This window comes from Dermacentor andersoni, chromosome 2 (genome assembly GCF_023375885.2).
Source record: "Dermacentor andersoni chromosome 2, qqDerAnde1_hic_scaffold, whole genome shotgun sequence".
NCBI lineage: Eukaryota > Metazoa > Arthropoda > Arachnida > Ixodida > Ixodidae > Dermacentor > Dermacentor andersoni.
In genome coordinates, this window is record NC_092815.1 from 13,346,546 (window position 1) to 13,361,003 (window position 14,458).

General features: G+C 40.4%; 2 protein-coding genes across 2 annotated transcripts in view; one reads left to right on the forward strand and one right to left on the reverse strand.

Annotated features, from left to right (window-relative positions):
• Positions 1–71: 71 nt before the first annotated feature.
• On the forward strand, positions 72–10,500 carry LOC126542972 (replication factor C subunit 4). Its single transcript, XM_050190105.3, has 12 exons — positions 72–176; positions 390–517; positions 613–691; positions 1,252–1,331; positions 1,527–1,643; positions 1,714–1,783; positions 2,942–3,015; positions 3,098–3,218; positions 3,791–3,916; positions 8,187–8,267; positions 9,606–9,722; positions 9,973–10,500. Exons 2-12 carry the CDS (start codon positions 405–407, stop codon positions 10,069–10,071), a joined length of 1,077 nt encoding a protein of 358 aa, XP_050046062.1. The 5' UTR covers positions 72–176; positions 390–404; the 3' UTR covers positions 10,072–10,500.
• Mcm7 (minichromosome maintenance 7) overlaps positions 10,172–14,458 on the reverse strand; it is a 53,849-nt gene continuing 49,562 nt past the window's right edge. The window contains exons 14-15 of the mRNA XM_050190092.3: positions 13,373–13,482; positions 10,172–10,862 (exon numbers count right to left, since the gene is read on the reverse strand). Coding sequence (XP_050046049.1) covers positions 10,655–10,862; positions 13,373–13,482 — 318 coding nt within the window. The 3' untranslated portion in view covers positions 10,172–10,654. The remainder of the gene's footprint in view (positions 10,863–13,372; positions 13,483–14,458) is intronic.

The following is a 14,458-nucleotide window of genomic DNA, read 5'->3' on the forward strand; positions in this document are numbered from 1 at the left end:
GTTTTTCTAAAGCTTAATAAATACTTTATTGAGTTGCACACTAAATGTTTACTGATAAATGTTAGTGTATTGGTAAATGGTATTTATTCGCGCTCGGTGGTGTTTCGTTTCCCTGTACTTCACGCTCGCCGCCAGTGCGCGCGAAAAATTGCGCGGGGTTAGGCTCATTACTCGTGGTGAGTAGACGTATTGCGCAATCGCTTCGCGCTGTCTTTTGTCCACAATTTTATCAATGAGGGGTGACTGCGCGCTAAACATATGCGACCAAGACAAGGCTGACGATGCTGTGCCGAATTAACTTTCGTGACGCAGCTGTAGGGCTGTGTGCGAGGAGGTCGTTCATTTGTAACGCCGGACGTTAATTAAGTGTTGCACGTTGTTCTACACAGGTATCGGAACCAAACATGCACGCTTTTTTGAAAACAGCCAACCCAAACTTAATCCTTCCCAAGGAGAAAACCAAGGAGTCGAAACCGGCACCCAAGAAACCAGTGCACATCCCATGGGTGGAAAAATAGTAAGCCTTTGCAGCGCTAATTGCCCCTTTTAACATCTAGTATCGTGTATATCATTATACGACTTATGCTTGTTTTCGTTTTCCGCCTCACTCAGCCGGCCCAAAACTGTAGACGATGTGGCCCACCAAGATGAAGTGGTCTCCGTCCTAAAAAAGTCACTTCAAGGAGCCGATGTAAGTGTAGAAAGTCAAGCAGTGCAAACTCGTGTCTTGTGCTCTACTATATTGTACCGCAGTTGTTTATGTCAAGTCAACTTTATTTCTCCAGCAGAAGCACTGAAAGGCTTTCATGAATAAAAGCTGATCTAGGCAGCTTGACAGAGCCCTTGACCCTATACAGTGGCTTGTAAAACAATAATATGTTACGTAGAAGTCTACAGCAGCTCGATTAATTACATATACAGCAGCTCACTCATTAACAGAAAAACTAAAGGAATATTTAATAGACATAACAAAAAATAAGAGAACACCACATTCCAGTACAGAGAAAATAAAAATTAAGAAAGAAGGAAAGAAGAAACCAAATAAGCAAAGCCACAGAAACTATAATCCTCATTCAGGGTAGAGAAACAAAAGTTTTGGTGCACTTATTTCACTGTAGAGCAAACGGTTGGATGTGTTCATAAATAATTGATAGAATTGTAAATTGAAGTGCTTGCATTTTGCAATTTGTACAAAAACGAGTGTTCTGCCATAAAGCATTACATGTGGTTGTGTGGGTCTGATACTTGCAGCTCCCAAATCTTCTGTTCTACGGGCCTCCAGGAACAGGAAAGACATCTACTATACTTGCCCTGGCCAGAGAACTCTTTGGGTATGCTAATCGAGCTGTATGGTTTACTTCTTGTAGTTACCGCACGCTCCTCTGTTTGGTGAATTTGTATAGGCTGAAACAAATAAATTGTCCAAACGTCTCAAGAATGCAAATAACCATTCTGCTCATTGTGATGTCATTTGAGATTTGTGCTATATGTATTGGTGACTTACTGGCAATAACATTATTTTTCAGAGACATGTACAAAAGCCGCATTTTGGAACTAAATGCTTCTGACGAACGTGGCATCCAGGTTGTCCGTGAGAAAATCAAAACCTTTTCACAGCTTACAGCAAGTGCCACGGCTCCCGAGTATGTGCGCATTTTTTAGGAATGTTGCAGTGTTTCCATCTGATATGATTACAATGTGCTTCACTTGCAGTGGGAAACCATGTCCACCATTCAAGATTATAATTCTAGATGAAGCAGATTCCATGACAGCAAGTGCTCAGGTATTAGGCCCATAAAACTTTTTTAACTCTCAATGCATGTGTCAAATTTGAACACATTGGTGCATTAGCAAAAGTGTCCTTGTTTTCTTCTGCAAAAAGAAATGTGTGTTAGAGGTTTCTCTGGCACATAATGATAACTACATTTATAGTAATGATAGTTCCCACTTGTTGACCACATTAGCCTCACTGTACTACCTTCTGGCTTCCGCTTAGTTCACTTAGCAGATTGACAATTCTGAGCAAATGTTTAGCAAGCTGTATTGACCATTTCTGAGTTTAATAGAAGTTATCAAGTTGTATGAAAACATTATGCTCACATTATAGGCGAACTGTAATGAAATTTTCGACCGCATAAAAAGAGCCTAGTTTAGTAAAGTACAGATGTAGGGGAGCCTCTATGCGAAATTTTACATTTGTAGCAGTACATGAAGCATGCACGTGAAATAGTAGCGTCACAAAAAGCTTGCAAACATAACCGTTTTCAGTACCACCACTGAAAAAAAAAAAAAAATGCCACCATTACCGCACGTCGGAAGTGATGCGTGACCTAGTATAAATGGTTCCTCGGCATGACCTCAAAGATAAAGCAGCACCTGTGGCACACTAAAACATCTCTGAGGCGGTGCGCTGGGATTTACGTCATAGCGACAACCACCAGGTGAACATCTCATCTTCTTAGATGCTGTTTAAAGGCTTCTAACAGGAAAACTATACAATTACCAGCCCTGTGACTTTGCCAAGATTGCTCCACTGATATATACTACTCATTTATAACTAATTTAACCAAAGTGAAATTGCATTGCAGTTCGCCTTTAATGTAAGCATAAAGTCTTCATAACACCTGATAGCTTCTATTAAGCTCAGAAATGAATGGTACAGTTTGCTGAAAATGGGAGCTTTATCTTGGGAGCGCTTATCTAAATATATGAGAGTGGAGAAATCGTTTTTCTCAGCAACAGCTGCGCAGACCAATTTAGATTAGGTTTGTTGTATCTAAAAGTAAAAGTAACATCGAGTGACTAAGGTGGATTTTCAATTTATGCTCTCAAGGTTCTTAAAAAAATTATACTGTTTTATAATGTATCGTACACCAATAGTATGCTTCCTGTTGGCTTCAATTTGTATATAAAGACATGCTGCATTTTATTTTATTATTAGGCAGCCTTGCGTCGTACCATGGAAAAGGAAACCAAGACAACTCGTTTTTGCCTTATCTGTAACTACATAAGCAGGTAAATGCACCTTGCCCATTTTATTTAGCTGAGTGTAACTATTATTATAAAGCTGTACTTACTTGCCTTTGTCTTTTCTCAGAATCATAGATCCACTGACGTCTCGTTGCTCAAAGTTTCGATTCAAGCCTTTGCCTAAGGAAGTTCTAATAGAACGCCTTCGCAGCATATGCACAGCTGAAGGGGTTCAATGCGATGATCAGGTTTGAGACCCTTGATTGCTTTTTCAGTTTTATTAGATATGAATTTTAGTAATGGCGACACATTGGTGCTATACGAGTGCAATGCTGTGTGAAATTTCTGCATTAGTGGTGACAGCTGTTATCTACATGTAAGGACCAAACTTGGCCTTTCATCATTGCAACTAATTTTGTTGTACATTGTGTGTTTCAAGGCTGTGTATTATATGCTTTTACAGAGTGTGTGTTTGGAGCAGACAAGTGAGCTAATTGAGTTTTGTTCTTTTCCCATAGTGTAACATTTCAATTAAAAGCAAAGCTTCTATAAAATCATTGGGATGGAAATTTGGGTAGGTTGGTTTGGAATATCTGTGTACATAATAGGTATGAAAATGGCAGCACATATAGTGACACAAAAAGCACCTTGTGTGTGTAATGTTTTTTGCGCCTATTGTATAGATTTCTATAAAATCTGCACGCAATACGTGTCACATTTGAACATGAGGCATAAGTAGTACTTGACTGATTTTCACTGTCACAGAAATTCAATGAGATCAATTTTCACATTCATAAACACTTCTGTATCAAATGTCTAGGTACTGGATTTCCTTATGGATGCTTGTGAAGGAGACATGCGAAGAGCAATCACCCTTTTCCAAAGTGTTTCTCGGCTTAAATGTGATGAGCCTGTAACATCGCATGATGTGGCTGAAGTTGCTGGGGTGAGTTGCCATTTGTGTGTTGCATCTTCACAATGTTAAGCTGCTTGTAAATAGCAGAGGTAGCTGTAGCCAGTAAAACCTGATGACTAAGGTTGGCCACTTTGAGAAAAAGGTGCTCTGCTGCTGAGCACATTTCAGGTCTGATTTCTGCTTGTAGTTGCCAATAACAAAGGAGTGTAAAACAAAAATTCTACATAATAAAAACTCCAGGTTGTTGAAATCAAAGGCCAACTGCAACGAGATTTTCAACCGTGTAAGGAGCCTTGTTTCAGATAATGTAAATATAGAGGGACCTGCAGGCAAATGTTTACCTTCAAAATATGAGTGGATGCGTGATGAAAACTTCGCTGAAGTAAGACATTTTTGATACTGAAACAGAAAAAAAAAAGCAAAAAAATAATAATTACTGCAGCTTGCCAGAAGTGACCCATGACTCGGATTGTTGCGAACCAGCACGACTCTTTTACATGACCTCCGAGTTGAGGCAGCACGCTGAAGAATCATGGAGGCAACCAGCTGGGACTAATGTCTGCGAACCACCAGGCACACGTGTCATCTGCTTTGGTGTTATTTAATGGCTGCCAATAAGAAAATTGGAGACTACCAAGTGCTCACAGTGCTTCATCAAGATACTTTTAGGGGTAATGTGCAATACTTCTCGTAGCAGTTCTAAATTATCCAGCACCCTTCATGTTAAAATATTCAAGGCATTGAACCAAGGAAATAACTTCTAAGCCTTTTCGTCATCATCAGCCTATTAAATGTCCACTGCAGGACAAAGGCCTCGGCCACCAACCTCCATTTACTCCTGCCTTATGCTAGCCGATTCCAACTTCCGCCTGCAAATTTTTAAATTTCATCACCTGGCCTAATTTTCTGCCATCCTTGACTGCACTTCCCTTCCCTGGTGTATTTCTAACAGATCACTGATTATCTGCCCTACGAATTACGTGGCCTGCCCAGCTACAATTTTTCCTCTTAATTTCAACTACCACAACCTTGCTTTGCTCTCTGATCTACACAGCTCTCTTCCTGTTTCTTAAAATTGGGCCTAACATTTTTCATTCAATCACTTGTTTGAGCACTCCTTATTCTCAAGCTTAATTGTTAATCTCCAAGTTTCTGCCCCATATGCTAGCACTGGTAGAATGCAATGATTGTATGCTTTTCTTTTCAATGGCAATGGTAAGCTCCCAGTCAGGATTTGGTAATGCCCGCTGTATGCACTCCAACCCATTTTTATTCTCTAAATTTCTTTCTCATGATCAGGATCCCCTGTGAGTAATCGAGATAAACGTACTCCTGCAGACTCCAGAGGCTGACTGGCGACCTTGAATTCTTAACCTTGCCAGGCTATATTTGTCTTTTGCATATTAATCTTTAACCCTACTCTTGCACTCTCTCTATTAAGGTCCTCCATCACTTGTTGCAATTCATCCTCAGTATTGCTTTGACCCGTCCTAAGCCTTCCCAGCATAATAAATTCGGTTCTATGCATGCAGTTAGTAGCATTGGAGAGATTGTCTCCATGGCTTAACCCTTTCTTGGTAGGTGACCTTCTACTTTTCTTGTGGAGAATGAAGGTAGCTGTGGAACCATTGTAGATAGTATTTCTCAAGATATTCACATATGCCTCCTGTACTACTTGATTATGCAATGCCTCCATGACTGCTGGTACCTCTACTGAATCAAATGCCTTTCATAATCCCCGAAAGCCATATAAAGGTTGATTGTACTCCGCAGATTTCTCAATTACCTGGTTGATGACATGGACATGATCCATTGTAGAATATCCCTTCCTGAAGTTGGCCTGTTCTCCTGGTTGATTGAAGTCAAGTGTGACCCTGATTTTATTGAAAATTATCTTGGTGAATATTTTATACAATACTGAAAGCAAGCTAATGGGCCTATAATTCAATTCCTTAATGTCTCCTTTATGGATTAGTATATTGTTAGCATTTTTCCAGCTCTCTGGTATATTTGAAGTCATGAGGCATTGTATATAAAATGTCGTAAGCTTTTCAAGCATAATATCTCCTCCATCTTTGATTAAATTGACTGTTATTCCATCTTCTCCAGCCACTTTTCCCCGGGACATGTCTTGCAAGGCTCTTCTAACTTCATCGCTAGTTATAGAAGGAGTCGCTGTGTCCTGTTCACTACTTCCTTTTCATAGTAATCACACATGCAGCCAGGTTGCTCTTGGCTGCACATTGTTTTTATTGTTCATTGCCCCCTCCTACTGTTTGCTAGAGTTCACAGCATGTAATGTCCTCAATCACTGGCATTTTCTTAGCATCGCTTTCAACTAAACCTTACAGTCTTTGCCATGTATATCATGTGAGGGAAGGTACACCACAGTTTGTTGCATAAGTGTTGTGCTTTGTGCCGAAGATTGCCTGAAGCTAAATCCATGTACTGTGCATCATAGCAGCAGTGATTGTCGACACCAGCACCAAGTTTTCCTTCAATAACATTAATTTGAAATTTATGCTGATGGCTGCTCTCGTGTCGTGGAATAATTCAGATGGGGACTAGTCGCTTCACAAGTACTAGTCCCAACCCCACAGCTAATACCCCTTGATCCTGCTTCTCCACATGCAATCACAAATCACAAGAAAGCCACAGTGCAAACCAAAGTAATGTGGTGGAGCCAGAAATGGAGGGGGGGGGGGGGGGGGGGCATCCATGTGACCATAACACTAGCATAACTTAGGGACAGAAACGTTAATGATCTGACTGATATGCATAATAGCCATTGAAGTTCAACATTACCAACTCCTTAAGGGATCCTGATGACTTCAGTTCATTCATAAATAATGTCATTTTCATAATCGTCAATCGGGCATTTCGCCACTTTCTGAACCGCCTTTGACGAACAGAGGTCATCAAAAGCTGTTTTTCTATTCACAACAAAGATCACAGTACCCCTTTTGGTTTCGGCAGTCATTGAATAGGATTTTACACACTATATGGCAGTAGGTGTTCCTTGTGTGCTGACGTTTCCTTGTTTGCATGAGATTTTTCCTCGCTTTCAAGCAAACATGGCATCATTTGTGCAGCATTTTAGTGCAGTAAATTGCTACCTGTCAAACGACCATAGCAATAGTGACAAGAATGTTTTCATGTTTCATTCTTCAAGCAAAAAATACAGTAACAACACTCTAGACAACATTGTTTCTGAATATGAAGTATGAACGAGATGGTCACCGAGTCCCGCGAATTTGTTGTCATACAATGCTTAAGAGTTATTTTTGCATTTTATAAACATGTTATTTAAGCATTTCACATCATGTAAATAATCAGCCATTCTAGTATCATTATTTAAAAGGATCCCTTGGAAGGGCAACTGCAACATTTTGGATTGTGTAAAATGCCCAGTAGTATGGCTTATAGTGTGGCTATAAAGGAGCCTCGATGGAAAGTTTGATGTTTGAAATATGAGCAGAAGTGTTGGAAAAAGCTTGCAAAAATAGCTGTTTTTAATACTGAAATTGAAATAGGTGCCATTACTGCTCGCTGGTAGCAACATATGACCTGACATTGCTCCTTGGATGACGCTTGCTATTGATAGCGCTTCGAAATGCGCAGTTTGGATTTGGCTACTATACGTCAGTCAAGCTGGCACAGGACAAAGCCAGTCTGCACCACGCAGCATGGTCAGACTGAGTGTGAGTACCTCCTCCAGCCCAGTCGTGCACAGTTGCGTGTAGCTGCATCTGCTGCGGATGTCATAGATACCATGGCCGCAGTGGGGCGCTGCAACGAGCCCTCTCGCCATCAAGACGCTTGGACAACCACATTCTCCGATTGGTCTCTGGTTCTCAAGGCGTGGCAACGCAAGCTAGCCCGGCGCTTGTGGCTGCCCACGACACACCGAAAAATCTCACAGGTGGCATGCTGGGACTCTGCATTATTGGCGACAACCACCAGGTGCACCTGTCTGCTTAGGTGCTGTTCAAAGGCTGCTAATCTAGTAAACTGCGATTATCAGCCTTGCGGCTTCACCAAGATTGGTTTGGTGGTATATAGCACTACTCAGTTATAACGAATTCAAAATTTAAATTTTGTTTCGGTTGACCTTTAAAGGATAAAATGTCATTAAAAGTCAACATTTCAAAAGTTGATCTCTGAATGCAAGGTTCTTGTTCTCGGCAAATTTATAGAGCCCTTTCACTTCCAATGCCTATTGCAAAAACCTTAAGTGGCTTATTGCGCTCATGAAGCTTTGTTTATCACAACAATAAACTTGTGTGATGTTTCCATCCAGGTTATTCCAAAGCAGTGCGTCGATGGCCTGCTTACCTGTTGTGCATCGAATTCATATGAGAAGCTCAGCACAACAGTTGAGGTAAGGAGTTGGCCAATGGTCATTTGTAGAGAAAAAAAAAAAGTATTTGCATTGATGACATAAGAGGGCACTAAAGGAAAAATGCAAATTGTGTGGTCACATGCCAGAAAACACTTTCCTGTCACTCATAAAAATGCAACCTACCATAGCCTTGAAGGAATAACTGGTAATTTGTGGCAAATTGAAATTTAATGCAAACTTGCTTTACTAAAACCAGTGCCTGCTTTGCAATATGGCACAGTTCCCTGGGTATGCGCAAAAACATGACATTACTTCAGGTGAAACTATCAAAGTAACTACCATTCAACATAAACGCTCGGAGCGAAAAGCATGAACTCAATTCTACTTTATGGCTCAAGTTAACAGATGTAGAGTGAATGACCCCATACAACTGAAACACATTATACCTGGCGCTGCTGTTCATTTCTGTAGCTTTTGGCACAGATTTATTAAAAGTGCTATGAGCACCATTTAACTGCTGGTTACACTAGAAAGCAAATTATTTGCTTCCAAGTGCAACAAAATTTTGCGTGGCGCCTTTGATTTCATAGGTTGTTCCAGTGCTACGACTTAAGCAATAGTAGCTTATACTTCGAGGATAGGTTATTGGTACCATTGGAAACATAAGTTGGTTGAAGACAACAGAAAGAGCTAGTTCATTACTTTCTCAACAGCATCTTCAATCCTGCCCAATATTTGCATTATCTTCCCACTTCCAAAGGCTCTGTGCTTGGCAAGCATTCTGGAGCTCTGACATATCACTTTAGCTGAACTTCATGCTTGATCTTTGAAGAGAATAGCACAAAACACTGGACAAGCGAGTGGCAAATACATGGAGAATGCTGCCCATTGCCTTGTGCAGTCTTCTACACTCTTGCCTTCAAAGATGTTGCGTTACCAGCCAGCTTGGATTTAGACCTTAGTGCAATTGATGTTTTAATTTTCTGCCATATCAAGCCAATTTTTTTTCTCAACACAAGGATTTGTTCACCTGCAGTGGTCCATAGTAGCTATGGCTTGTGCTACCAAGCCGAAGGGGCATGTCAATGGAGGTGAAATGCATGGAGGTGAAATGCGAAAACGCCTGTGTACACGTTAAAGAACCCCAGGCAGTCAAAATTAATTTGCAGCCCCTCGCTACAGCATGCCTCACAAATTGTGGCTTCGGCACGGAAGACCCCTAGAATTTATTTTAATTATTTGTTGCTGTTGTAATCAGCAGCCCTGTGCAATATTGCTTACATATGCGGTGGCCTTACTGTGTTTATTGAACAACTAGGCAGCGCAGAAATGCGCAAGTGCACTTGTTCATTTGAAAATTACTTTCTTTTTTTGAAGGGCCTCGTGCTTGAAGGTTTTGCAGCATCGCAACTTTTCAGCCAGCTGCACGATGCTATTGTGTTGAACAACAAATACAATGACAAACAAAAGTCAGCAATGGCCGAGAAACTTGCCGTAAGTAGCTTTTGCTTCATTTCTCGCAAATGCAGTTTATCCTTGTGATAATACAGAAGGCATCTTTGTTTCTGGGGGGAGCTGCATTACAATAACAGCAACAAGCTCTGTATTAATTTGAGATGTCCTGTATGTTGTCCAGGTTAGAAAATGCATATGCTTAAGCTTCATGTCTTCATAAAGACTGCGTACATGTTCTTGCTTATGAATTTGACAGTGTGACTAAACGTGCACCATTCTTTTGGAACAGATATGCGACCACAGACTGCTTGAAGGTGCTGACGAGTACCTCCAAATAATGGACCTGTGCGTCACAATCATGAACCAAATTTGCAGTGTCCAGCATTAGTTATTCATGTATAGTTTTCACATAAAATAAAGTCCTTTTTAAAAAAATGTTTGAATTGTTTTAAACAACACTTCTGTATAAATCTTGAAGTCAACACATATCAAGGTTCAAACTTTATTTACATGTATGATGGTACATATAACGCGACACAAACTAGGTATAGAGCAAAAAAAAAAAGTTATGTATGATATGAATATGGCAGTGAAGTGTGCTGGCTTGTGCTGGCTATGCAGTGCATTGCCACAGGCATAAAATAAAAACTCGACATGGTGCTGGCCCACATCGGGCACACAACCAAAAAATAGTGGGTGGGAGAAAAGGTATTCGTAGACAATCAATAGCCTTCGCTGCATAGCAGTCTTGTAAGCAAGTCAATTCACAATGTGGGCCTATAGTAAACAGGCTAAAATACGTAGATTGCAAAAAAAACTCCGGGAAGATTTTACCAGATCAAAACTAGTGCAAAATAGATTGCATAGTGCACTAACTATATTAAATGCTGCAATAGCTTCATACAATATTTACAGTCCTTGGTAGAAAATTTAATCAGTGCAAAGGTTGTTGCTAGTGAAAAACTTGTGCATCAAACAAAGGTGATCTTCGTTCTGGCCTGGTTAACCTGCCAGACATTGAGTTCCTCGTATTCTTCAATGGCCTCCTCAATCTGGTTTGGCCGGAACCCACGGGACGTACAACGCTCAACAGCATCGGCCATTTTCACTGTCTTGCCTCCAGACTCTGTGACCATGTCTCGGATGAGTGCGAATATTTTATCAGTCACTGTCTGGACCCTGAAAACATGAATGCCATTTGTATGGTTACAATACTTAATGTTCTGAACAGGTGTGTTTTCCTAAGTGTAACAATGAAAGGTATTCCAAATATTTCTTAATTAGGTGATGCTTCACCATAAAACCTACAATTAAGATGATTGCTTTGCTGCAGCAATCACCTTAATTGTTGCAACACTGTTGGCAGAAACTGTTACAATGCTGTGGCATTTGCCAAAAATAAAAAAAAAGCAACTGGAGATGCCATCAAAACTAGCCTCCAGTGGTTGTAGCACTTCAATAAAAAGATGCAAGATTTGCGCTTTGGTTGACTCTGCAACGTAATTTTAATTTACAGCAGCAGTGGAGACAAAATCTTCAGTCGAATTGTGAATTTTTCAACCCGACACATAGGCTGTTTTTAATGTCTCAAACAACGGTAGGTGCTTACGAGTGTGTGTTATTTTGATAATTGTATTAGATTAATATCAAGTACAACTTTATTTTCCCCATCAGCGCTTCGACAGCATATGTACAAATTATTACGAGCAATCTTGCCTGTTGTGTTGGGCTTTCACTCACACCAGAGCATGCAGTCAACTTCAGGCCAACCTTCAATCGAAGCTTGGTTACCTATTTAATCTCTACATTTTGAACACTGCCTCTGTAGATGCGCTTATTTGTCCTTATTCGTTGCTGTAGAATATTGTGCAACGCTCCACATTACTGTAAGGCACTGTACAGGAACTGAACAAGGCTTGTGGAGGCTCCATTGCCAGTTCAATGCACACTAGACTAGCTTGCTTGCTTACATAGAAAGTCTGACAGAACGAAATAATCAAGTATGATGAGGCTACTGCATGCTCCCTGAGGTGACAACCATTGCTTTGCGACCCAAGAGAATACAATAACGAACGAACCAGGTGCCTGCTGCATTGAGTAAAAAGTGCTTCTTGTGCAATAGGAACTTATGCATTTGCGAAGCTACTGCTTTCCTGCACAGCATAAGCATCACTATGGCTAGCATTCACACGAACATATTTTCATAATATCTTTGTGTGATCTGACAGAAAAGTTGGTAGTAACTAGGAAATAGGCACACGTGTTGTATAATTTAGATTTTTTCCACTCTCTGTGCTTATACTAAAAATAGCAAATTATTATTTTTATTTGTATTCCTAGAGGTGCTTTTTTAAAGTTTTATATATGAATTCTCAAATATTGTCAACGTATTTATTACTGCTGTACAATCATTCAAAACACCAGTGATCTGGCTTTAATGTTATGTATCACAGTGTTGAAGCTTTCTAAAGGGACACTAAAGGCAAATATTAAGTCAAGCTAAAGTGATAGATTAGTGCTCGACAATCTCTAAGGCGTCAATATCATCGCGAACAGAGCCTTAATAATCGGGAAATTGAGGTGAATGCACGACAAGATTAGAGACTCCCCCAGGAAATTCAAGTACTAGCCCGATGACGAGAGCACTCAGTTATATTCTGTCACTAGTACTCAACCACTCGTTACAAAAAACATCGTATTGTATGATACGACGAAATAATTTTACTTGTCCAGTTCTATTTCATGTTTAGACAAACGAACTAATTGAAATTACCCCTTGACAACGACGCGGGTGGTCGAACGCTTTCATTTTCTCTCGACTCCGCGCTACCCACGCTTTCATGTTTCAGTAGTTATCCTGTGGTGCTGCGCCGGTTTTGCTGGTTCGCAAAACTCGCACAAACTGCCAGTAGCAGAGAATTCAACTTCCATATGATGTCACGAGATGCCTGAACGGTCTACACCACTTGGCCAAAAAGCAGCTGCAGCGGAGAATCCGCGGCTCTGAATTTATGTTTTGGCTTGGTACCGCCGTCTGCCAGACGCCGTTTTGCTCGCCAATGGCAGCAAAGGGCGGTGATGGCATATGCAACGTCACAGCTCCCCCGGTTGGGTGGCGGGAGCGGTGAGGTATTCGGACCCTTCAGATGCAATTTTCTCGTAAACTAAGTCTTTTTCTTGGCACAAAACAAGCGTTGCAAGGTTGCTGGAATGGTATCTAACAGCCCACGCCAACTTAGTATTAGCCTTTAGAGTCCCTTTAACAACCATTTTAATTCATCCACCTTGCGCAGGCTATCATCCACTGAAAAGGTCTTCCGAAACACATCATCAACATTCTTGATTCTGCTCGCTTTAGGGCCGAAAAAAACACCATATTTTCTAGTTACTAATGCGTCACTGACTATTGTATAAAGATGTTCTTGCGTTTTAGTGATCGGTACTAACAGTCAATAAGCGTTGTATAATCATGTTACCTCATGCTCCTGACTTCCCCTATTTTTGTAATCCCCCCCCCCCCCCTCCGATGCTTGGAGCCTGTGAGGTGACTTGAATAATATGTTGCGATATTATTGTCTTTAAATAAAATGTTTCAATCTAAAAGCACCGGAACTGGACACATTTCTAGTGGTACCAAAGGGCCATCTTTTCAATGTGTGCCACAGTTATCACAAAGTGACGATGCTTACCTGCCACCAGACTCTGTGTGCTGTACGAGCGAGTCTCTTGACATTTCCATGAGACGCATAGCTTCGTTAACATCGTCTTTTTCAACCACCTCAACCAATCGAAGCCTTGCCTGCAACATAAGGAAATAGAACCAACGACTGTTTAGAAACAAGAGCAGTACACTTAAGGAAAGTAAAATGACGGTATTTAACTGTTTCACATTCAAAACGTATGCTGCAAAGGTGTATTAACACAGGTAAAAGCACAATTTTAAATGTGTGCAAACATGACAACACAACATTTCTTGAGATCTTTAGAGAGCGTGCAGGCTTTCTTCAGCAATTATACTGTAAAATGCACAATACCTTGTATCTGAGCAAATATGTTGTCATGCTACTGTGAAGGTGTGCAGCTAAATGATGCCGTTGGCTTAGAATGACTAAAACCAAGGTTGTCTAACAAATTCGTATTCCAAATTACCCGACTTTTCCAGGTTATTCATGGGTTTCATAGTACAAATGCCATGAATAATAATTAAAAAATAAAATGTCGAAAGACAGCAACCATTCTTTCCTTTTTTTTTTTTGCAACATCTAAAACATTGGGCAATACAGCAGAAGCAAAGCTTGGGGGAAATATTAACTCTTTCCCTACCATGGGGAAAATAGGTGATTTTTGTAGGTTATGCCAGACTTTTCTTTTTCTAAAGGAATTACTGCACTCAATATTTTATGTAATACATAAACAATAAGCACAATGAATGCACTTTTCATGCATAAATGTTTTATTAACGAGATGTACGTCATAAAAAAGATATAAATTACCAAAGTCAAGATTGTGGGATAAAATGAATGAAGTTTGCAGAGACACGCTTGTATCTACTAAGAAAATTATGTAGAAAAATATATGAGGTATACAAAATGTACTGCCGCCTAATAGGCACTAGCTCCAAAAAAATCAAAAATTTTCACTGAGCAGATATAGTTCACTACAAAAATTTAAGTCCAAGCACTACAGTTTGGCGTGCCAGGCTGCGACCGCCAATGTTCTGGGCTGGCTTGCGTCATCGTCGCTCTCAAAGTCAAAGTCTGACGAAGACAGCATCC

Coding starts and splice junctions, on each gene's coding strand:
- LOC126542972 (XM_050190105.3), top strand. CDS start 405: ATGCACGCTTTTTTGAAAACAGCCAACCCAAACTTAATCCTTCCCAAG. Junction 518..612: donor ATCCCATGGGTGGAAAAATA/GTAAGCCTTTGC, acceptor CGCCTCACTCAG/CCGGCCCAAAACTGTAGACG. Junction 3,016..3,097: donor ATCTGTAACTACATAAGCAG/GTAAATGCACCT, acceptor GTCTTTTCTCAG/AATCATAGATCCACTGACGT.